At 46.4% G+C, this 25,128-nt stretch overlaps 1 protein-coding gene across 1 annotated transcript; it reads right to left on the bottom strand.

Annotated features, from left to right (window-relative positions):
* Positions 1-2,631: 2,631 nt before the first annotated feature.
* LCMT2 (leucine carboxyl methyltransferase 2) lies at positions 2,632-23,858 on the bottom strand. Its single transcript, XM_072327125.1, has 14 exons — positions 23,768-23,858; positions 23,367-23,491; positions 22,385-22,466; positions 21,886-22,066; positions 19,047-19,206; positions 17,858-18,047; positions 17,230-17,337; positions 15,864-15,954; positions 13,767-14,024; positions 13,356-13,586; positions 11,213-11,310; positions 7,278-7,465; positions 6,894-7,029; positions 2,632-5,084 (listed from the first exon to the last, which is right to left on the bottom strand). Exons 1-14 carry the CDS (start codon positions 23,804-23,806, stop codon positions 4,923-4,925), a joined length of 2,049 nt encoding a protein of 682 aa, XP_072183226.1. The 5' UTR covers positions 23,807-23,858; the 3' UTR covers positions 2,632-4,922.
* Positions 23,859-25,128: the final 1,270 nt, after the last annotated feature.

Below are 25,128 nucleotides of genomic sequence, written 5' to 3'. Positions count from 1 at the left end.
GCTGTAGAAGGCCACCAAAGTGAGCAGGCTGCATGTCTGTGTTTCCGCTGTTTCTCCATTTCCTTCTTGTTGCTCCCTGTGACCAGCAGGTTCAGCCGTGCTGCTTTCCTGCCTCCTCTGCTGGATTTCATGTGGTCGGGATGGAGCTCAGAGCTCCAGCTCTGAGAAAGTTTTTCTGAGAAAGTCACCATCTCTTTTCCATTCCTTTGCCCCTCAGAACAGTTTTCCAGTGGCTCTGGTCCAGTAATTCTTTGAACAGCCTGCAGCTGACTCTGCTGAAGCTCAGGGTCCTGACTTTGCTTTTTGCCAGGCTTGCGTTCCTTGAGATGAGGAACTCCAGGAGGGCATGGTCACTACAGCCCTGACCACCTCCAGTCTTAACCCCTGGCGTGCACCATGTCCAGTAATGCTTCCCTTCTGCTTGATGTGCTCAATGCTTGGGCCACACAGTTCTTCTCAGTGCACTCCAGCAGTCTCTGAGATAGCTGGCAGCCAGCCATGCTGATTTCCCAGCCTGACTGGAATCCCCCATCAAGTTGAGTCAGTGAGCGCGGTGCTGCTGGTAGCTGCAGTAAGCAGGGCCCGTCAACAGGCTCCCTGGGCCAGGCGGCCTGGAGCAGACCCTCAGCTGCAGAAGCCCATGTTTGGTTCAGTCCCTAATTTTACCCGCAGGTTCTCAACGTGTTCATGGCTGTTCTTAGTCCTTTGCAGTCAGCTTCTTCATATAGAGGGCAAATCCCTTGCCCTCCCGAATTCCATAGTAACAATCACGTCTGCTTTGTGTCAGGCTTTTGTTTTCTTTTTTTTAATTATTACTATTCTTTTCCCATTTACTAGGTAGGAAAGCTACTTTCTGAGCCAGGAGAAGAAGAAGTGCAACAGGCAACAATCTTCCTTGCACTGCGCAGTTTGCATGAGTAGCCAAGTGCTCCTCAGGTCATGTGTGCTGCAGAGCTGACCTTGGTGGCAGGGGCCGTGTCTTCATTTTCTACCTGCCCCGTGGGAACATAAGAAGACTATTCAGAGCAGGAGCTGCAGAGCAGGATGAACGGCATGAGAAGGTAAGGCTGGGAACCAAGGACACCTCCAGAAACAGGAGAAAAACTGAGTCAAGTAAGATGCGTGATGGCCACATGATACTGACCATGACTGGAGGGAGAGCGCATGGCTGGGAATGACTGATGGCTCTGGTTGGATGAGCGCCTACATGTGCAGCGAGGGAGTGTTTGTGGGATGTTCTGCAGACATGTAAATGCTGTGGGAAAGTTAAGAGAGAAAACGTGTGAATGTATAGAAGGGATGTTAGAACCTGGATTAAACCATTTGGATCATTCCATCTGAGTCCATGCCAGGTTGCCGCACTGTCAGAACTTGAGGCCTGGGATTTTCCTTTAGGAGCGCCAACTGCCTGTTCTAAATGAGAAAAGATATTACTAAACAGAGCTTCCTTCCTTGTATGTTTGATATTTCTGTCTTTGCATTCCTTTAGCACCCAGGCTGTTGATGCAGCTGCTCAAATCCGCTGTATTTGTCCTCCTGTTTTGTGTAGAAGAATGGTAAAATAGCAATCTCTGGGTGAGAATTTGTTGAAGCATTTTACTTTCTGTGCCCCTCGGAAACAATGGCTTGAAAATGGCAGTGCCACCCAGGAGCCCACACAGCAACCCAATATCTCATTGTCTGGGTCTGTGAAAAAACACCACGATGACAAAAACATGCCTGCACTGTTTCTGTGCTGTCAGTGCAGCTCTGAGGAACAGTGTGGGCATGGCATGGCAGGGAGAACGTGATGGACCTCACCGTGTGAGAGCTCACTTGAAATCACTGAGCACGTGCAAGGAGGTGGGACCCTCTGTTAATGATTTTGGGAGGAACAATGAATATGGATGTACTGACTGAGAAAACTTTTGCATGTGTAATACCAGTTATGTTTATTAGCTCAAGGTATGCAGAGGTAGGTGGAGATATCTGACATAACAAATAAAAAATGCTCAGTCGTTAACATCACTTTGGAGTTAATGAGCTTATTCCCAAATTTCAGATGACACCCACTGCATACGATGGCACGCTGGAGAACTCTGGTCTGTGTGGCCTAGGGCACTCCAGAGGCTTCCCACTATAAGTGAGAGGACTCCCAAGGACCCTTGGTATATTTAAGGCACCCTAAGAGATTCCTGCACATGTCCAATGAGTTTAGGGGCATCCTAGAAGCTCTGAAGTGTAACCTTTGACATCCTAGAAGAGTGCCTTAAACCCCCTGAGTGCTCCCTACAGACTAAGCAGGGATCCCAGGTTCACCAAGTATATACACTGGGGGACCAGAGAGCACTCCCAGAGCTGCTCATTATTTTCTAGGGCACATAGTGGCTTTCCAGTGTGCCCCAGCATGTCTGCTTTTGACAACGCTGACCTTCAGCCTGCAAGTTTGGGTGTTTTGCCCCCTTTGACATGGTGATCTTTTGAACGTGGAGGTTGCACGGAGCAAGGAACAGTAAGCCTAAGAGTTACCAAGTAAAAAACGTCAAGGGACAGCAGAACTGGAGGGAAAACAGGCTTGGCAGCAGGAAGTGCATGCAGATGTAATCATAAAACAAACAAAAAAAACAGCAAGCAGAACAGGGAAACAGAAAGAACAGATTAACAGTTCCTTTATTTACAGCTTAATTTAATTTTAATTTAACTTCAACAGAAACCCAAAGGCTCGCTGTCTCTGTCTGCTGCACTTCACCCATCACCAGGGCTGATGGCCCTGTGCGCAGAGCTGGGTCTTTGTGCTTTCTGGTCTTCTGGACAGCAGCTCCTCTGACTGCTGAGCATGGACGTGATGTAAGGAGGGTGGGAGGCAGCTTCTCCTCTTAGGGAGAAATGAAGCCCAATGGATCACGAGACCCCCCCCGTAAACGAGGGAGGTCCATTGCCCCACACCTACTCCCGTAGCCCCAGCACTTTCTTCCTGCTGACACCCTGGTCAGCACAAATGCATCATTGCTGTGTGTCGCAGCCCTTGGCCTTTGCCGTCCACGAAGCTTGTTCACATGTGAAGGGCTGCAGCCTCTGTGCAGCTCCTTTGGGTGGATCTGAGGCTCTCCTGTCCTGGCAGTGGGGAGAAGCAGGAGTTGTACCCCACGCACTTGCTTTGCAGAGCTCCCTTTTTCTGCTGAAACATCAGCTTTATCCCTGTCACTGCTCCTGTCCTTGGCCAAGCTGGTGTCAGTGAGCCAGTGAGCGCTGCTGCAGCTTACCTTGGTCTTCTCTGGAGAGGAAGAAGGGCTCTGAGCAGCTGCAGGGGGCTTCTCAGCTCGCAAGAGGAGGGAGAGCACAAAACACCGAGCCCTGCCCTATTTTACAGGCATACTATTATCTTCCCAAGTAGCAAAGCAAGGCTACAGATTGGAGTTGAGCTGCTGGCAAGAAAAAGCATAACTTGTCATATCAAGACTGCTAAGAGAGGTAAAGAGGGAGCGACTGCCTCCTCCAGCTGCTGCAGCCTGAGACCACTCCTCACCAGCCACCAGGTCACAGCCCAGTGTCTGGGGACCCAGGATCTTTGCTCAGGCTGGAGGACACTGCTGCCATTCTCCCATTTGCAGATTTAACCAGAAATGAAACTAAGCTCGTATCCTTGATACACACACACGGGATGCTGACAGGCAATCACAGACTGCCACAGACAAGGTGCTGCCTTCACCAGCACCTATACACAGGAATCATGCACAACAAACACAGTCACATCCTTTTCCTCCCCTTTGGCTTGTAGAGACAGAAGGTCACCAGTGCAGGCACACACACAGCACTCAAGCTGCAAAAGCACTTAGTCAAGCACTGATGCACCCTCTCTGTCCAGACAGCATTCCTGCTTGGATCCCTTAAGTAGCAGCACTGTGTCTCTAGCCAATATCCCTAGGCAGATTTCAGGCCCTTCGTCACGCAGTTCCCCCTAGCTGTAAGTCTGTGATGGGCACAGGAGCCGGGAAATTAAAAATAAATAATTAAATGAATAAATAGAGACAAAGGAGCAAAGAAAAAAAAAGGAAAAAAAAAGGAAAAAAAAGGGAAAAAAAAGGAAGGGGTTTGCCATGACTCGGCCAGCACCAGCCACACACTCTGCAGGAAGGGCAGAGAGCGAGCAGATGTATTTAACAAAGAGAAAACACAACATCAACGATCTGAGGAGGAACAGGAACTGACCAAATGTAACATAATCGAACAAAACGAGAGAGAAAAGAATACCCGAGGTAGGAGTCGAACCACGGCAGTGCAGTGCGATGGCAGCACATCATTTGCTCCACAAATGATATCAGGAATAAATATCCTCACACACGTACATCCCCTCATCAATAACTGTGACTGACCTGGCAGCTTCCCATCATTTGCTGGTCAGGTCTGTATCTGTATATTCCTGCTTACGTCCCTTTCCCATTTTCCCTTGTTACACTGTAAAATAGCCTTTGACCAGATATCCTTAAAGGAGTAGACACTCTTTCATTCACCCCTACAAAGTCATTTAGAAACACTCAAGTACGACCAATAACACGTTCTGATTCACATTTAATTACACTTGGCTGCATATTTCCAATGGCTTCTTCAGTCAGTGAATTCACCTTACCTCCAAGTCAGCACTGTGCAAACTTACATCACTTTTGAACACAGCAGTGTTCCTTACTTCACCAATAAGGACTACAAAGCCAGTTCTGGAAAATACTGTTTGCAACAACACAAAAAAGGACTAATAAAAAAGAAAAAAAAAAAAGAGACCTTCACTTCTTAATCCCTTCTCCTTATCCCACCTTTACAAATGCATTCAGGATACAGAAACTGTTGTAAGTAACATTTTGTTGTTCTTGGACTTGCAGGTAAACAGATGTCACACCATGATGCACAGCATCACAGTTCTGTCCTGTTTGGTCCCAGTTAGTGGCTGGTCAGGATAGAATGCTGCTGAGGTTCAACAAGATAGGATTTGGATTCAAGTGTGTCCCAAAGGAGAAGCAGTTCCCACCACCACCAATAAGCAACAACTCCTTCTCCTCTGGCAGAAAAGCACTGCTGTGATTATGTAGCATTAAAGGCCACTCCAGACGTTCCTGAAAAAGAAGAGGAATTTAAAGTCCTTGGGATGAAACAGAAGCTCGCATAGTCCGGAGGACACCAGCCAGTCCATTATGGAGAGGTACACAAAGGCCAAGATGACGAACCAGACACCAAGGAAAAGGATGCCTGGACAAAGTGCTCAAGACACAGAACTTGTGAGTTGTCCAAATGACTCAAAAGCCAAAATCGTAGTGTTAGACTTTTTTTTTTTCCCCCTCCTTTTGGAAGCAAAGGGAAAAGGATTCACTTCACCAGTTAGGCATCTGGTAAATGCAACTTCAAATACTGCTTCCATCAAAATAAATCTGACTTAGGAAGTAATCCTTGAACATACAGGACTTCAACAGTTATCACCCCATGCAGTGCCGTAGAAGTATTTCATACAGCTACTCTCAGTGGAAAATTAAGAACAGCCACAATGCGTCCATTGGGAACCAGATGGTCAATCAACAGCACCCAGAAGGGTGGACAAAAAGAGAGAAATGTGACAGCAGGAGACCACGATGCACTCCTCTAGGATACCCCATTCACTGAACAACTCGCAGCTCAGTGACTGAGAGTGAGAAAATGTCTTTCTGTTCTTTGGGCCCTTGGAATTCCTGGAAGAGAAAACCACCAGGATAGTCAGCATGGATTCACCAAGTGGAATTCATGCTTGACCAACCTGATGGCTTTCTACAATGAAATGACTGCAGCGGTAGATGAAGGGGAGACCAGGAGATATTGTTTACCAGGACTTCAGTAAGGCCTTCAACACTGTACCCACAAGATCTACATACACAAACTGCTGATGCATGGGCTAGATGAGCAGATAGCGAGGTGGGCTAGAAAATGGCCACATGGCCAAGCCCAGGAAGTATCCATAGCATAAAGCCCACCTGGAGGAGTCAGACCTGGGACCGTCCACTCTGACATCTCCATTACTTATCTGGATGATGGACGGCATATCCTGCAGGTGACACAAAGCTGGGAGGAGTGGCAGATACACCACTGTCATGCTGGCATCCAGAGAGACCTCCCAGAGTTAAGGAGAAATGCAAAGTCCTGAGCAGACCCAGGCACCAGTATGTGCTGGGAGCACCCATCTGGAAAGCAGCATCCAGCTGTGCAGAAAAGGAGCTGGGAGTCCTGGTGGGCACCAAAATAACACTAGCAGTAATACTAACTGCACGGGAAGTCACTGACATTTCCAGTCTTTCAAAACTGGAGACCAATCCACACTGGGGTACTATGTACCTAACTAGGACAATTCATTAGCACAGTACTAGCAGGTACTGCAGCCGAGTTCAAGGGAAAAAAAAATCATAAAGGCAGCTACCAATCAATCTGCATCTACTCACTTAATAACTTCTTTAAAGCTGTATTATCTTAGGGAAAACTTCATTACTCTGCTCACTGCTATCAAACAGCTTATTAAGTAGCTTATTTGATCTGAAGGATACTAATTCCCTTCTGACTTCTGCTGTAGAGAACAAGAAAGCACTAAACTACATTTAAGCATGCTTTATGCTTTATATTTTCAGGAAAATTCTGAGAAGTCAGCCAGGTGTACACAGACTGCTTATATATTTATATTTTTTAATGTATTTATATGTAATAGTCACAAATTCCAGTTTCATCTGTACACGTGGATCCTGCCCTATCTCAATAAATTTGTTACCTAATGCGAACAGGGAAATGTTCGTTCCACTCCTAAATTTGACTCCTCTGCATTCTCTGTTCCATTTGTGGGAATGACCCTGAAGCTACCACCTTCTTTCACACAATACTGCTCACCCTGAAAGAAAAATTCCAGTACTCACCGCATCAATTGTGTAGTCCAAGCACAGCCCAGTCATTAAGTCAATGACGGTGATGCCTGGCACACACAGTGAGTGAAACCACACTCCACCAACAAGCATAAGTTTTTCATCATGCACATGTGCAGTATGCGAATACCTGCGAGTTTAAAATTAAATTATATTACATTAATCACGGAATCACCAAGGCTGGAAAAGACCCACAGGATCCCCCAGCCCAACCATCCACCCATCAACAATAGTTCCCACTAAACCACATCCCTCAATACAACGTCCAGACATTCCTTGCACACCCCCAGGGTCAGTGGCTGCCCAGGGAGTCCCCATCAGTAAGGAGAGAGAGCTAGAGGAAGGCCAAGAATTCACTACTAAATGCCTTCTGCTTACCTTGGGATGAGCGGAGGGTGCGTCTCTATAGTCTGCCACCGAAAGCCGTGTTCAGTCTCCCTCAGAAGGAAAACTGAATTTAAGGGCTGCTCAGCTGCTCCCAAACCTCCAGCAATCAGCGCTCCTCCTTTCCAACTGCAGGCACTGTGAGAGTGGCGGCCTTCTGGTACTGGACCCTCAACAGGAATCTATGACAACATAAGTCCATGCCTGAAGTTTGCCTCTATCCTATTGCACTTCCTCTCGTTATAACATCCCTTCCCTTCCTGTAAGAGGAAAGGAACAGCTGGGGAGGAGAACAGACTGAATAAGCCTGACAGGGAGCAATAAAAAAGCCTTCAACCCGCACACGTGTGCGATTCCTCTAAGAATGGCTACACAGAAGTGTTTCCACCTACGGTATTTTCAGTATTTCTCTGTCTCTAAGAATATATAATATAATAATCTTGCTCAGTCTTTACAGGGTTTTAGTTCTGCACATTATTATCAGAGGTAACATTTTCCTTCGTGCATGCTCCTCTCTGCTCAAGACACACACGTTGAAAACCACAAGTTTACAGACACGTGGGTCACAAACCTGGTGATCAGTGATTCAGAGCATGGAGAAAATACTGAGCTGCAGGACAAACGGACAGAAAGAAAACCCTCAGGGCAAGCACTGCTAAAAGAGAATCATAGAAACTGGGGGGAAAAATTCAGGGACCATATCGTCCATCTTTCTCTCCTAAGGCAAATGTAATAATGTAATTATACCTATTAGCATCTGGCAAGAGTCACCAGCAGTCTGTCAGTGCAGACTTCCAGAAGCATTTCTTGCAGCACTTTACTATCTTCACAATTAAAAGCTTCTCTCAGTGTCTAGTTAAAGTTGTCCCTTCTATAGACTATCCAAAATAAATACAGAGAATAATTTGCCCTCTGCTGCTCTACTTTACATATTCAAAAATTATTACTGTCTTGAATCTTCTACCAACTCAGTAGCTCAAAGTTCTTCAGTCTTCCCTGTAAATTCTGTGCCCTGCTCATTCTCGTTGCATACCTCTACAGAGCTGTATTGCATCCCACAGCCATTTATTTTTTTCATGAATCAGCTCTGGGCCATATGCACGGGTCCTGCTGAGGTTAAAAGCACTGAACAGTACAGAAGGGCCTGTTCACATCCTACAGAAAACTTCCTGGTTTTACATCTGAACACACAGTTTAGGTCTTCCACAACAGCATCACATTACTTACACATTTAGCTCGTGATTTCCTGTTCTACGTCAATCTCTCACCCTGTAATTGTGTTACTCACTATTTTTAAACCCAGCTCATCTTTAAAGATCTAGATGAAACACATTAGTTTAATACAGCAAGCCAAAAGTCTCCAGTCACTAATCCGTAGACCATTACAAATCTCCAAGCATGGCTTCATAGAGGGCAAGTGTGGACCTCACAAATTATAAGAGGAAAGAAATCAGGAACATTAGGACTCAGGATACTCAGAGTGAGGTGGCCCAAAGAACTACACAAAACTTATTAAGGAATTTTTAAGGCAAAGGGAATTGCTGAAAACCAAAGATGAAGAATAGACAGAAAGAAGATCAAAAGGGGGCTAATATCATATAAACAGTCACTGTTCAGTGCAATTAACCCTAAGCCTAATCATCACAGTGTATCTTACCTTTGATTAAACACTTTCTTAACTATCTTTGCCAAAATACTCGATACACGTTAATAGGAATGATACTGGGACGGCGTGCCTGCAACTACAGAGATGCGTGTTAGAAACGTGAGGCCAGCAGAGTCACAACTATGGTGAAGGACTGCAGGTTCTCTGGTGCCAGTGACTGGAACAAGCAACAGTTTCTGGATAAGTAGTTGGAAGTACCACAGAACTAGGGAGCACTTCCATGGCTTTCAAAGTCTTTGTATCCAGAGTGCCAGCTATTACTGGTCTATTGCAGAGAGCAGCAGCAGTCTGGTCCCATAGTGTGAGCCTCACCCAGCAAGTGGAATAAGTAAGGTTTCTAGCTTCCATCACTGGGACAAGACCATTGGCAACAGAAGCTTTGCAGGTCCTAGATGCAACTCCTTGGGCAACTTAGGCAACTGAAGCAAACCAGAGTCCCAGCATCAGCTGTTAAGAGTAGAACTATGGGTCACAGGGCTCTTGTGCCCAGGTGCCAGTTGCTGAAAAAGGGACCATTGTGTTTCCTTGAACCTCATGTGCGTGGGATGTGCATCCCTCATTTGCTAGAAAACTCGGAGCTTGTCCAGTCAGCTGGTCTAACCAGCCTCCTACCTCCAGCACTTGGTGCAGGGTCTTAGACAGACATAGGTATTAGACATGCACTGGTATTCACAGGATCCATGAGTGCAAAGTGCCCATGAAACAAGTGCACACATATCTGCTAGCAAATTTCAGCTGGCAAGCAGGAGACTCAGAGCAGGCAAGAGGACTCAGGATCTGATCAGGGGTACCAGCTGTACACAGGGAATAACCTGATACATAAGAGAACTACAAATCTGAATGTGCCTGTCAGTCTACAGAGTGAGGGCATATATGCACTGATTAGTGAACTTTAATTCTTATCAGACAAAGATGAGGAAGAGAACTATCTGTGCTATCTACATTTTATGTGAGTCCCATTCTCATGGGTGTTGTTGAATGCACAGTACTTATTGGCACACACTACTTATTGGCAGTAGTCGGTGTAGATGACCATACCAGTGTATTCTACACGTGCTCACGTTCATGTGCATGTCTCTGGAATGTACGCTCACCTCCATCACCGGTTCAGTCTGCAAACAGGAAAACAAACTGCCATGTCTGTTGCCCTGGGACATACATCCTGGGACCTGAGGCACTCAGGACAGGGCTCCTTCCATGGGAGGAGGAATTCTCAGGTCCCAGAGCTGCTGGAAGTGGTCACTACTTTTAATAACTACTAACAGAAATTCTTCCATGCAGTCTGGAGTTCCTGATATATTTCCATTTGAAAGACAGTATGACTAAAGACAATCAACCTTCTCTGCATCTTTTTGGCATTTGGTTGCTCACAACAATAACTTTTAGGCAGATTACTTCCATGCACTTCAGGGATACCCAGAACAATCAGGGTATAATAAATGATAAAAACCATGAAGGCATGTCTAATGTATCAGCTGGTTGTGCTGCCAGAGACCACAACAGGCTGGAAAAATAGGAGAGCTGAAGCTCATCAAGCTCAACAATGGGACATAAGAAGTGCTGAGTATAAGGAGAAACAATTCCAGGCATCAGAATCAGGTTGGAAAAAGAGTTCTAAGATCATCAAGTCCAACATATGGAGTGCTGTGGCTAGTTCTGCATTCCTCAATACAACAAAACCGGGGAATTGATGCAGTGAGTCCAGTAAAGTACCGCAAAGATAATTATGGGACAGAAGCCTCACAAAGAGAATACTCAGGGCGAAATCTTATCAATATGCATAAATGTCTAATGGGAGAAATGAAGGAGCATGAAGAAAGAATGTTCTCAGATGTATCCAAGACAGAGCATGAGAAAATGGCAACAAACTGAAATAAAATAATTAAAAAAACCATTTGCACATTAAAAAAAGTCTCACATTCTATTATGAGGGTGGTCAGCCATTGGAACAGGTTGCCCAATGAGGTTGCAGAGTCTCCATCCTTAGATGTAATCATAACCCAAGTGGACAGTGAGCTGAGCAATCTGTTCCAGTGGCTTCAAGGATGTTAGAGTAGATGCCCTCCAGATGCCCTCCCTTACAGCGTTTCTCTGAAGACTGTAACCCAGTAAATAGCAAAGTGTTTAGAAGTTAGCTCAACACTAAACAGCATGGAGTACAACAGCACTGCTGGTGCCATCTGCCTAAATGTACTGCTGTGGTTCAGTTGGGCTTCCAGTACAGCAGCAATTCCTATTCCCCAGGGTCTCCCTAAGTTCTTACCGTAGCGCAGGAAATTTCTGGGATGTGCAGGAAATACCAATCCCCAAGCACTGGCTGCATAGCAGAGCGGCCTCCATACACAAACAGGTACTTCTCTCCTACAGAAAAACACAACCAGGTGGAAAGGTTAGAATTTGGTACATCACAAAGGCAAAAAATGTCTACTTGCATGTACGGAAAGCTGATCAAAGATGCACAGCTTTCTTATAAAGTGTCCTGCAAATAAGAAAAGCACAGCTTTATAAGAAAGTGCCTGAAAATACTTTCACTTAGATAACATATTCTTTAGGCTCATGATCATTCAGAAGACTCCCATCATCCACTGATTTATCATGCACTGACTGACTGTTCAAAGCCTGAATGTTATTCATGGACCATAGTCGCAAAAGCAAAAGGAAAAATATTTTTTTAAAATATACTTAATGGAATTAAGAAATGGCAATTTGGGCAATTGAAAGATGATACCTACAGAACTAATAAAACTAGAAAACTCTTAAGAACACAAATCATAACAACACAATGACACAGACTTAATCAAATCAATAACAGAGGCAAAGCTTCATAAAACTAGGTGGTGTATTTATCCACACAAAAAGAGAAATAAAGGACAACTTAAATGAGTAGGAGTTAACCTGAAGAGGTCTCAAAAAGGAGGCAGAAAAGGTAAAAGAGTACTCTTGGTAGACATCAAGGATATGAGCCACATCCTCAGAATGGACTGTGCAAGTAACACAATGTTGATTTTTCTGAAAAGCACAATCATGGCAAAAATGAAGTACAGTCTAACAAACATTAAAAAAAAATAGATTATTATTCATAAGATGTTATTCCTCCACTTAGCACTTACTTTTTTTATATATAAAACTTAGTCTGGAAAGCTGAACTCTAAATTACATTATGGTCTCAAATGAACACTGTCTCAGAAACTCAAAGTCTTCTACAGACCAAACTAATGACTGCTTTGTAATTCCCGTGGTATTTCCCTGCAGTAACTCCTAGTGAAGAATTAATCAGCTTAAGGACAGCTTTCACCTCCTGAATTTCACTGTCAAGTCTCACCAGTGACTTGCTAATAACTCAAAAGTTTTTGCCCCCTGCAGCACGTATCTTTTACTAGGTAAGCCTGCAGTGTGTAATTGCCAATCTTTATTCTAGACCTCACAGCTGATAAATAGTTTGCTAATAACTGCAACTAGAATTACAGCTTTTTTTATGAGGTGCTTCTGGAAAAAGCCAGGTATCCTGCTGCATAATGCTCTAAAACAAAAACATTTTCCTTTGGAGAGGAAGTTCTAAATCTTCCTTTTGGTGAGATTAAGCATGAAACACACTAGGCACAAATGAGCTCAAAAAATTACTCTTCCAGAACAGATTACATCCCTAGGTTCCAGTTCTACGCACCACTGGAGATAATGTGGCATATAAGAAATCATCATACTTCAAGAAGTAAGAGTTTCAAGAAGGGTGCTGTTTAATTTGTTTTCTCCTTTAGAAAGTACTCATTGGGTGACAGTAACAGCAAGTAGAGCAACAGATCTGATTACCTCATTCTACACCCCATTTCCAGTAGTAGCCACAAGGGGGTATTTAAGTTACTAAGATGCTTTGTCTTTGAATTTTGAAGCCCTGAATACATTTTTTCTTCTGTGAATTTACCCACCCTGCTTCTTAAGTTCAGGTTAACTTTCAGTATAGACAATACTGCAACAAGCAGCTTCAGAGAATAACTGCAATGCTTTATGAGAAAGATTTTTAGTTTTACTTAAATCTGCCTAGCAATTCCACCTGGTGCTTCTGTCCTCCTGGTTTTTTGTTTGTTTTTTCCTTCAGGCCATCATGTTTAAATGGTTTCTTTCGTCACAGTCTGCCCCCTCAATTCTCCTCCATTTAAAAGAATCCAAGTCTAGTTACACCACCTCTTATGCAGGAGCCTCTCTCTCTATTAGGGAGAAACAGCACGGCATGCAGAGCAAGCCAACAGCGGGAACAGCATAATGGCAGGAACTGGAGGTGCATGCTTTCCTGTGCTCTCCCTGCGGCAAGAACACAGGAAGGACTGGCCACAGGACCAACCTGCACAGAAATGTCAGAATGTATCTCCACATTCCCTCCAGACATTTCCACTCTTTCCAACCTTTTTTACCTTTGAGTATTACTTCAGTTGTACTGTGTCTCCAACGCAAAGCAGCTGTTTCAACAGCGGGCTGCAGACTAACAGGCTCCACGGTAACATCACATGGGTCTGAGTCATTACAGATGTTGGGAAACTTTAGCCACAGCATGCCCAAAGCTGCATTTGATGGGGATGTTCGTCCTCCTATCACCAGGGCTCGGCTGTCTGAGAGGCATGACACAGTGTGGTACAATCGCTCATCTGCAGAGACAGAAGATACCACAGTTCACACTGTTCTTCCTCCTATGACATTCAGAACCTTCACATCTCTTTGACATCCAGTTGAATTGCACCGTGACATCACTTACTGCTAGACATTTCACTGCTACCACAAACACACCTCCCTTACCCCTGCCATCAGTACCCGCTTGAAACACCTACCCCATCTTTTATCAGAATTTTCCTTTTTCACACATCTGGATTTCCAGGAGCCTGCATACTTCATAAGAACATGAAAATTTCTCATACGACAGTGATGTCCATTCTCTTCCCCAAAGCCTCCAGTGGTCAGAATCACGCTGGGTTTTATAAGAGCGGAGTGGTGACCATAACGTCTCAAGCCAAGAACTTCAGACTGAACTGCACATGCCAACGCACTGATAGTCCCAGCCAACCTGATAGGGCCATGATGATGAGGAACTGTAAGACAAGGACCAAAAAAATGCAGATTTCAAACAAACAAGAACCAACACACTTTTTAGCTTTAAAAACAAAATAAAATATTGCCAAGTAAGTGAATACAGCCAACTGACAATCCAACGTGCCCTAGAAACCAACCTGTATCACTTTAAACTATCCCACGCCAGCTTTCAGCTTCTGCTTACCACTCCTTCAACTCCTAAAGGAAGCAAGCAGTGAAATGCAGGAATCTGTTGGGCTGCTACAGCTACCAAGTCTTTTTTTATCATGGAAACACAGCCTTGGAGTTAGCCATTCCCCAGCTGTACCACTTTACCACTTTTCTCCTATAAATCAACCTACAGAAAACATTTCAGAAACAGAAATGCTACGTCACAAATTTCCACCCTCAGGGGATGAGAAAAAGAATAAATGGCATGACATGCTCCGGAGTTCTCTGCTGGACTGCTTCGATAGAGCAGTAAGTAAAATATAATAACCAACCCCAAAAGAACCAAATGGCCCAGAGAGCCACATATAGAGACAAGTGGGAATAAACTGAAGAGAGTCTGAAGGATCCCAAAAATAGGAAGAGGACTAAGGTAGCCTGGCACTGCAGCCATCCATAAACAGAGGGAAGAGCTGCGAGGACTGGAAATTTCAGTAAACTGATAGAATGAAATTGCTCAGAACCATCAGCCAGGAGATGGTTCTGGCTTCACCTGGCAATAAGCCGTCCTTATCATAGTATCATAGTATCATAGTATCGTGCGAGTTGGAAGGGACCTTAGAGAACATCGAGTCCAACTCCTGGGTTTCGAGCCCTCTGTGTAGCGAAGCGGCACTTCTACGCCCTGCGCCACAAGGGGGATTCGAACTCGGACACTTCGGTGCTGCAAGCAGCACTTTATACCCCTGTGCCACCGGGGGCACACTTAGTGAATGAGATGGAAAAAAATAACTGGATGCTCCCATCTGGACAGGCTGGAGAGCTGGGCTGAAGCCAACGGAATGAGGTTCAACAAGAACAAATGCTGGGCTACAACAACCCTGGGCAATGCTACAGGCTTGGGGCGGAGTGGCTGGAAAACTGAGTAGAGGAAATGGACCTGAGGGTACTGATTGATGCTCGGCTGAACATGAGCCGACAGTGTGCCCAGGTGGGGCATGCATTAGAAACAGTGCTGCCAGCAGGAGCAGAGAGGTGATCATCCCACTGTACTCAGCACTGGTGAGGCCACAACTCGAGTTCTGTTTCCAGTTTTGGACCCTTCACTGCAAGAAAGACATTGAAGCCCTGGAACGTATTCAGAGGAGGGCAACAAAGCTGGTGAGGGGTCTGGAACACAATGGGGCCATATGAAGAGAGGCTGCAGGAGCTGGGAATGTTCAGCCTGGAGAAGAGGAGGCTCAGGGGAGACCTTATTGCTCAATATAACTTCCTGAAGGGAGGTTGTAGTGAGCTGGGGGTTGGCCTCTTCTCTCGTGTCTTTATTGATAGGACTAGAGGGAATGGTTTCAAGCTGCAGCAGGGGAGATTCAGGCTGGACATTAGGAGGTATTACTTCTCAGAAAGGGTGGCCAGGCACTGGAATGGACTGCCCAGGGAGGTGGTGGAGTCACCGACTCTGGGGGTGTTCAAGGAACGACTGGATGTTGTGTTGAGGGACGTGGTTTAGTGGGAGCTATTGGTAATAGTAGAACGGTTTGACTGGATGATCTTTTAGGTTTTTCCCAACCTTGGTGATTCTATGATTCTATGATCTCACATTCTCCTTCTGGGGTTTTACTGTCTCCTAAAATCCATCAGAAGAGCCTGTGTAAGATAAAAGAACAGTACAAAATCTAGTCAGTGAGTACCTGTAATGTTGGATAATAACGGAGTCCAGGAGGGTTCCATCCCCTTTGATGCAGTCAAGACAAAGTAATGAGAACACTTCAGATGCAATTCCTGTAGCAAGCCAAGAGAAAGAAACAAATACAAGCTTGTGCTCTAACAATCTTACTAGAAGGTAATAATGAATGGCTAGAGCAAACAAGTCATAAATGACACTTGCTTAACAGTATTTCCATCAATGGCCAAAATCAGAAGTCTAAAATTGAATCTGAGGAAGAACAAGTCTATGCAGTAATACCTTTCCCTCTTCTAACCCTCAAAAATATACAGCCCATGGATTTTCTGCTTTATCAAATAACTCTTAGTTCTTGAATGAGGAAACCACCATCTACTTGCTCTTTAAACTCAGATAAACTTCCTTCATCCATAACACTCTGTAGCAATGAGTTCTATAGCTTTACTGCAAGTTGCATGATGAATGATCTTTTTTGGAACCAGCTTCTGTTTATGCTTGTCAGGTGTGACCATAAAAAGGACTGAAGGTTGTGTACCAAAGGGACTAAGATTTCTCAAAGGTCACAGAATATAAACAGCCCCAAAGAAACCATAAATGCTCAAAGGTACAGCCTGACCTCTGCTATTTGACGACACCTAAATATGATTTCCAGTCTCACTGTGGGATCACGAAGGCAAAAAGCACAAGCTGTGTCCTGTACAAAAAGTCAGTAGCAATACTGGAGTTCACCCTGGCTCCTGTGGACATTAAGGAACTGAGCACGTTCACTACCAGGGGACTGAATACATTCACCCAACTGTATGGCAAGGGGGCATACAGGGAACCACAAGGTAGAATGAGAAACGTCCAGTAATTATTTTACACAATACTTTCCACAAAGTTACTTGTTGTCCCTGTTTTACCTGCTCTCCTACATTTCTGACAGCTGCAAATTTGCCAGCAGTTAACATAAAAAAAGGCACAGAATACAGTCATAGCTAAAACTCAGTCATTATTATAGGAATGGCTACATAAGAAAACAGAACAAAATATCTGTTGCATAAAGCTAGTAAACCATATTCAACACTGACAAAACAATACCAGCCCTGGGAAATGCAAAAACAGCTTATACTCTCTTCAGAAGTGCTCCCAGACATTTGCAGGCCAGGTCACACCAGGCATACTCTGTGCCTATTTAAGTAATCCTCAACAGATTTTTTCATTGAAAGAACTGCAACTTGAGCACTTGCAAATTTTCAGTGTCAGCAATATCCTTTATAATACCAGTCACTTTGCAATGCTAAGACTGTCTCCCTAAGACATCTTTCAACGAGGAAGGAACAAGAATCTCTCCTAACGCAGAAGAGTCTTCTTTCAATGTTGAAAAGGCTTACCTCGTACTCATCAAAAGGCTCCAGAGCCTGCACTCTTCGTTGCTCATCTTCTGGAATACAACAGGTGAAAAACTCATTCATATCCATGACACTGCATTCAGTCCAGCCCTAAAATACAAATCCCTCAAAATTATCACCTCTGGAAGAAAGGACTCACTTCCCACAAGAACACGAAGATGCTAAATGAAGCAGCTGCATAAGTCTTTAAAGCTGCCTATCTGGAACTGTAGCAGCAGCTCAAATTCTAATTAGATGTCTTGCCTAATAATTTCTAAAGAACACCTACCATCTAAAGCCTAAGAGGAATCCATACATTGCCTTAATCCCATACCAGAAAACAGACTGATTGTTGGCCAGGGACCTTCAAATGATGTCAGTCACATTACCAGAGCAGGCAGCAGCTCTGCTTTGTCTCTTTTTGCTTCAACCCAGCTGGCCCAGTTGATGACCTCTCAAATTATTTAAAGTTACACCTTCCTCCAGGTGATTCACCTGGGGATATGATAGGGATGTGATTTAGCTGGGAAGTATTAATAATGGTTGGGCTGGATGATCTTCTAGGTCTTTTCCAACCTTGATAATTCTGTGATTCCGACTTCCTGTGGGTCGCAGGGTTGCAGGTACTTACTTTTTCAAGAAAACGCTTCTGCTGTGCTTCACAGTCAGGGTACTGAGACAAGGAACGAAGTGCAGAGTTCAGCTGACTAAAATGCTGCTGCATGACACGTCCGAAGGGGTCCTCTGGGTGCATCTGCTCATAGAGCAGAAAGCATGCATGAGAGAAATGCTCTGCTGCCCATTGAATCAAGGCATCTGACCTGTCAGGCAGATGACACAAGAATAATTAAATAACTGTGGGACCACCCACTATAGGACAGATGCAACATGAAGTGTGCTATTAAAGGATCCTGACAGATAACAGACAAAAGAAAAACCTGTACTGGGGATCTATGAAAGACTCCTCCATCCATAGAGAGAGGCTGGGATAAGAAGACCCCAGAATTCAAAAAAAAAAATAAAAAAAAATAAAAAAAAAATTAAAAAAAAAAAACAAACCACCCCAGTATTCACAGTATTTAAGGTAATTCTTCTATTTTTTCTTTTTTTTTTTTTTTACCACCCTTTTAGGTGGTAAATAGATGAGATTAGAGAAACCTCTGCATGCCATCTGGTCCAGCAGAACCATCCAGAGCTGCCTACCTAGGATCATGGCCAAACAGAATAACAGAACAGCTGGGCTGCAAAGGCCCACAGTGCTCATCCAGCTCCAACCCCCTGCTGTGTGCAGGGTCACCAACCAGCAGCCCAGGCTGCCCAGAGCCACATCCAGCCTGGCCTTGAATGCCTGCAGGGATGGGGCATCCACAGCCTCCTTGGGCAACCTGTTCCAGTGCAGCACCACCCTCTGCATGAAAAACTTCCTCCTAAGATCCAACCTAAACCTCCCCTGTCTCACTTTAAACCATTCCCCCTTGTCCTATCACTGCCCACCCTCGTAAACAGCTTTTGAAGATCCCCAAGGGGTGAAATTTCACAGCCTGGCTGGGCAAGCTGTGACAGTGCTCCACCACTCATACAGTGAAGAAGTGCTTTCAGATGTTCAGATAGAAGCTCCTGTGTTCCAACTGTGCACTCTGCCTCCTGTTTTGATGTTGTGGGAATCAACTACTCCATCACACTCATAACATACGGAGCTGTTTGGAACTTCCACAGAATTAATGAGGCTCTAGTTTCAAGACAGCAAGTCTCCCATGACTTACAATGAAGTCTCTGTTTCCCATTTTACAACCTAGCTAACAAAGGATAGCTCAACTGACCTGCTGTTTTCCATGTAGGTGAGCACCACCTCTGCTATGAAAAGGGTGGGGACTTCATTGTCCAGTCCTGCTTCATCTAGAGCTACACTCAGCTTTGGCAGCTCTGACAAATCCACTCCCAATAATCTATAATCCTTTCCAGAAAAGGCAGTGGTGGCTCCTGTGGGACAAAAACAACACCAACTCACTACAGTGATAATGCAGTACTGAGACCAAAAGGGAAAACCAGGAAAGTCAGCACCACCAGCAATCATTCCCAATACATGCCCAACTCAATTTTTCTGTGAAATGAACAAGAAAATCCCATAACTAAATGAACCATAATAGGGCAGCACCCAGAAGCATCAGTAAAAGACCCAATAAACTCAGAATCAAAATTCCATTATTCCCAGTACAAGTTTCAACTACTGATTTCCAACAGTTGTATTTACTATATGAACAGAACTTCATCACGTTTACCTAACTACATTTTTATATCACTGCTCTCATTTACAGACAATTCAATTCAAGCTAAGAAAATACCACTGCTTTGACAAAATAGTTTCTCTCACAACTACAAAATTACTGTCCTGAGAGTTGTTAATCTACACACTTCTCAAAGGCATCCATCACCAAAAACATACATGGCCTCCATCAGAAGCACATCCCAGTGTTTCCTGTTATTTTCTTCTAACACCTAAATTGCCTATCTCATCACTTCTTCTGGACATAGATAACAGGATATTCCTATCTCCTCTGACACCTATCTTTTACTTCAAATACTTGGAAGGTTATTGATATGGACAGAATTATTTTCCACAGGCTTCTTTAGATATATAAAACGTGGATAGATTCAACAGGAAAACAACTTATGGAAGAGCTCATCACTAAGCCACATTCAATTGCTTGCTGGAGGCCACAACTTGTGTTCTGCCTAACTCTGTAGCTGCTCTCCACCTGTATTTAAACTAATAATCTGACTGGCGGCGTTCCCCAGGGGTTGGTGCTGGGTCCAGTCTCATTCAATATATTCATCAGCAACCCTGATGGGGGGTAGGGGGGGAGGGTAGTGTCCACCCACAGTAAGTGCACCAATGACACAAAGCTGGGAGCAGTGGCTGGCACACCAGAAGGCCGTGCTGCCATTCAGCAAGATGTGGACAGGTTGGAGAGCTGGGCCAACAACAAAGCAGGTGAGGTTTAGCAAGAGCAAGTGTAGAGTCTTCCAGCTGGGAAGGAATAACTGCAGGTATGGGTCGAGGCTGGGTTGTGACCTGCTGGAGAGGAGCTCTGCAGAGTAGGGCCTGGGTGTCCCGGTGGGTGACAGGTCGGCCATGAGCCAGCAGTGTGCCCTGGCGGCCAGGAAGGCCAGTGGGATCCTGGGGTGCATTTAAAGGAGTGAGGCCAGCAGGGGAAGGGAGGTGATCCTCCCCCTCTCCTGTGCCCTGATCAGCCTCACCTGCAGTACTGTATGCAGTTCTGGGCTCCTTGGTGCAAACACACAGGGATCTCCTGGAGAGAGTCCAGCTGAAGGCCACAAAGATGATAAAGGGCCTGGAACATCTCCCCTATGAGGAAAGTCAGAGTGACCTGTGTCTGTTCAGCCTTGAGAAAAGATGACTCAGAGAAGGGATGTGATCAACGTTTATAAATATCTTAAGTGTGAGAGACAAAGGGACATGGTCAATCTCTTTTCAGTAGTCTACAGGGACAGGACAATGGGAAATGGCCATAAACTGGAGCACAGGAAGTTCCGCATTAATATGAGAAGGAACTTCTTCACAGTTGGGATGACGGAGCACTGGACCAGGCTGCCCAGAGAGGCTGTGGCTTCTCCTATGGAGATATTCCAGTCCCAAATGGATGCCTACCTGTGCAGCCCGCTGTAAGGAGCCTGTTTTGCAGGGGGTTGGACTCAATGCTCTCTAGCCGGTCCCTTCCAACTCCTACAGTTCTGTGATTCCAATCAAAATGTAGTAGCTTGAATTTGTCCCTATTGAATTTCATCCCACATTTTACATAATGCTCCTGTACTTTGCCAAATCCCTAATTCCATCTATCACATTGTAACTATCTCTGTTTCCTACTGCATTAGGAAATTTCCACCTTCCACAGCCTATTAACTAGAACATTAATGTAAACCTTGATGGAGATCAGATGCAGGAGAAACATCTAGCAAACTCCATACCTTACATCCCTCCACTTTGCAAATGAACTGCCCCTTAGTACTTAGTTGGCCAAACTAGCCTTTCAGTATTGTTTATACTCTACAGCAGTTTCACAAGGCTCATTTCTAACTCGTCTTGGAGATTTAAAAGAAGTCAAGTAGCATAATAAATAATTTTTCATTACAGTCAAGATGCCTAAGAATAAAAGCTTCACAGGTTGCTCTAGACTTTGTACAGTCAAACTCTACTGTCTCCAAAAAGAGTCTGGCTCCGCATTTAACTGGGTAGTTAAAGACTGTAGTAAGACTATCCCCCACTGCCCATCCTTCTCTCAAGGTTGAGGAAAGCCAGTTCTCTCAGCTTTAACACCTACATTATGTGCTTCAGTCTTTTCTCACTCTCCGGACCCATGAAGTGCGTGCTGCAGTTTGCCCATTGTCTTCGTACTGATAAGTCCAAAGTTAGACACAATACTTAAAAAGCTGCCACAAGAAGAAACTGAGCTTTGTTTGATATAATCTGCTCCTCAGAAACTTTCTGGCAGTCACATATGTTGTTATGTCCCAACGCTTACAAATGGTAACAAACTTTTTCCAGAAAATAAACATGTACTTCATGGACAAACCCCTAGTTCCTCTCATACGCCTCAGTCTTCAAAGGCTGAAGCCAGAACATATTCCACGATCCCATACCTAATCCTTCTGATCCAGTGTCTTCCACCAGTGCTGACAACTCTTCCGTTCTTTTGATCAGAGTAGCTTTTTGACAGGCCACATCTGGGAAATCCACCTCATATATCACAGTGTGATGTAGAAGATCCATGTCTTTCAAACGGAAGTATAAGGAGTCAAAGCCAGCACCTAAAGACAGGATCTACAGAGAAATTGGCAGAAAACAAGTTATTCTCTAGCAGCACCCTGAGCTGAAGCACAGCACCTGTGAAGAACATTCAAGTACGCAATCCACAGAACAACAAACCCAGGTAATGTCCCAAAAGAAGCTGACAAACTTGTGCAGATATCATCCCCTCCCAGATATTTCTGTCAGAACGACAAAGGCAGAACCAGCACTGCCAATGAGATTCTCTGCACCACAGATGCACTAACAAGCTGGTATTGCCAAGGTGCTAAAAAACGTTTCACATACAAACAGAGCAGAAACGGTTAGCACAGCCGGACAAAGGAAACATACCTGTGTCCTAGGATGGCTTTGAGTCTTCAGCAGGAAATCTTGAACACAGTGATCTACAGCACAGGCACGGACATAATAACCTCTGTAGAATGAAATTCAATTGGAATTGTTGTCCAGTACCCCTATTTCTCCAACAATGACACTGTCTATCCCAAAAACAAACAAAACCTTTCTCTCTCAGCTTCCACCCAATAATCACATTTATACACCTGCACTTGGAGATGTCTGATGACCCTGTATTTAGTGTCTTACCACCAAGGGTACAGATAACTGAGAGAAAACATGTAAATATCCTGACTGTACCAGCCTCCAAACATCAATATTCAATGGATGACAAAGGATGAGTCCAGTCAGAATGCTTCTTTGCAATGCAGGTGGGCCAACATCTCAGCCTGGGTGAATCTAATGAAGTTCAACACAGCAAAGTGAAAGGTTTTGCACGTGGACCAGAGGAATTCCAGGCATTTATACAGACTGGAAGGAGCAGTCCCTGAGAGCAGCCCTGCAGAGAAGGAGCTGAGGGCCCTGGTGGATGAAAAGCTGAACATGAGGCAGCAGTGTGCTCCTGCAGCTTGGAAAGCAAGTAGGATCCTGGGCTCCATCAGAAAAGTGGGGGGCAGCAGGGACAGGAAGGTGACTGTCCCTCTCTGCCCTCATAAGGCCCCATCTGCAGTGCTGCGTCCAGGTCTGAAGCCCCCAGTACAAGAAAGAGGGAGCCGTTGAGGAGGGTGCAGAGGAGGCCACAAAGATGCTCAGAGGGCTGCAGCACCTCCCTACAAAGACAGGCTGAGGAGCTGGGCTTGTTCAGCATGGAGAAGGGAAGGCTGCGGGGTGAGCTCAGTGCAGCCTGCCGGGAGCTGAGTGGAGCCTACAGACAGGAGGGGGCTCACCTCTTTGACACGGAGCAGACCCGCCCCCCCCGGACAGCAGGGCGCAGAAGGCGTCGCTCTCCGCCCCCCGAGCCGCGCCGCGCGTCCCTTACCGGTGAATGAGCGCCGTTCGCCTCCGCGGCCGCCCCGCGAGGAGCCGCACGAACCGGTCCCGCACGTAGCCCCGCTCCGCCGCCGAGCATTTGCTGACGGCGCTGCTGCTGCCCGTGCCCTGCACCTGCCGGGACACGAACCGCGTGACGCCGCCGAAACAACCGGGCGCCGCGTCCCCAGGCCGTAAGGCACCCGGCAGCTCCCTCCGGTGCGGCCGAGCCTCCTGCACGGCCCGCCCGAGCCTCCTGCACGGCCCGCCCGAGCCTCCTGCACGGCCCGCCCGAGCCTCCTGCACGGCCCGGCCTCTCCCTGCCGCCCCGAGAGCCCGACCGGGCCGCCCCCGCCTCCCCCGCCTCCCCCCGCGCAGAGCCGCCCCGCTCTGCAGACGGCGCCCACTCACGGCATCGCTCCGCGGCCCGTCCTGCCGCCCTCGGCCCATGGCGGCCCCGCCGTGGCGCACGGAGACGCGTCGTGCTCGCGGTGACGCGCTGTGGGCGGAGCGCTCCCTGCCGTCCCGCCTCGTCCCGCCCCGCAGCGCCGCCTCCGGGAGGTCTGCGCGGAGCTGCCGGCCCGGCCCGCGGCGTCCCGGTGTGCGGGCTCGGCCGTCCCGCTGCTCCCCGCTGCTGCCGCGGCGCTCGGCGGGGCCGGACGTGAGCCCGGCAGCGAGGAAGGGCCGGAGGCGCGCGGCCACGGCAACGGGCGGCCTCTTGGCGGTAAGCGGAGGGACGCGGGAGGAGCGTTGGCGGCGGAGCTGCCCGGAGGCGGCGTGGAGCGCCGCGGGGATGCCGAGGTCCCCGGGGGGTGCCGGGATGAGTTGCGCGGCGCTGAGCTCCGTGCGGGGCTGAGCTCCCACCGGAGCTGCGGAGCTCCGAGCTGAACTGACGCAGGAGCTGCCTGTGCTGACGGCACTTGGTGAGCGCTCGCAGCCCGCCGTCTGAACGAGAAACGAGCGGGGCACGGGAGCGCCAGCGGCACAGAATGTGGATGTGCCTGTTATTTCTCTCTGGGGTTTGCACTGGAGTTGTAGAACAGCCGTGCTGGTCTGACCGTAGCGAGGTGGTACCGGGACTACGCTTGCATCTCTGCGCAGTGTCTCTACATATCTCGTGGTCCACACGTTAGTATATTGTGTATTACAGCAGTGAGGGTCACAAAATGGCACTTCTACAGAGAATGGGCAGCGTGCTTATTTCTAGCTGGGACCCATCCAGCTGCAGCTTGCTCCCTCCATAGCTGCTACTGCTAGCATTGTACCAGTAACCACATGGATTTCCTTTTTCAGAGGTGTGCTTCAGTAGAGCTGCCTTTTAGGCCATGCCCAGCGGATCTGAAGCAGCTCATCCTGACTTCTGTGGTCATAGTGCAGGATGCAGCTCAGTAGTTCCTGTGTTTCTGTCTATATTCTGGTTGTAGGCACTTTCTTCAGGGATGCCGACTTCCCTCCAGGTTGTTTTGCTTGCTGTTCATTATTTTGTTGGCCGTCCCATCTCTGCAGTTTGGAGATGATGTTTTGATTTCGTTGCAGTTGAGGCTCACAGGGGGCGCAGTCCTGTCCTGCTGATGCTTCAGGTCCTGCAGTGCTCCCAGTTCTACAAGCATCCTGAGAACGATGATGAAAAAAGATGCTTGGCACCAAGTTGGGGAGTGGCCACTCAGCGCTGCATCCAGCTGTCCCGGGAAGTTTTTTCCAGTCCCGTGTTTCTATATCCATAACAATCTTCTGTGCGAGCTCTGTTAGAAGACACTGAAACATGAACTAGG

This window comes from Excalfactoria chinensis, chromosome 1 (assembly GCF_039878825.1).
Source record: "Excalfactoria chinensis isolate bCotChi1 chromosome 1, bCotChi1.hap2, whole genome shotgun sequence".
NCBI classification, from domain to species: Eukaryota; Metazoa; Chordata; class Aves; order Galliformes; family Phasianidae; genus Excalfactoria; species Excalfactoria chinensis.
The sequence above is the reverse complement of the archived record's forward strand: the minus strand, read 5'-3'. Positions and strand labels throughout refer to the sequence as shown.

What these genes read in the sequence shown, in the direction of transcription:
- LCMT2 (XM_072327125.1), bottom strand. Translation starts at nt 23,806, where the DNA reads ATGGGCCGAGGGCGGCAGGACGGGCCGCGGAGCGATGCC. An exon ending in ACCTACATGGAAAACAGCAG is followed by an intron (nt 18,048 to 19,046) that starts GTCAGTTGAGCT and finishes TCTGCCTGACAG; the next exon opens with GTCAGATGCCTTGATTCAAT. An exon ending in GTTATTATCCAACATTACAG is followed by an intron (nt 14,025 to 15,863) that starts GTACTCACTGAC and finishes CTTGTCTTACAG; the next exon opens with TTCCTCATCATCATGGCCCT.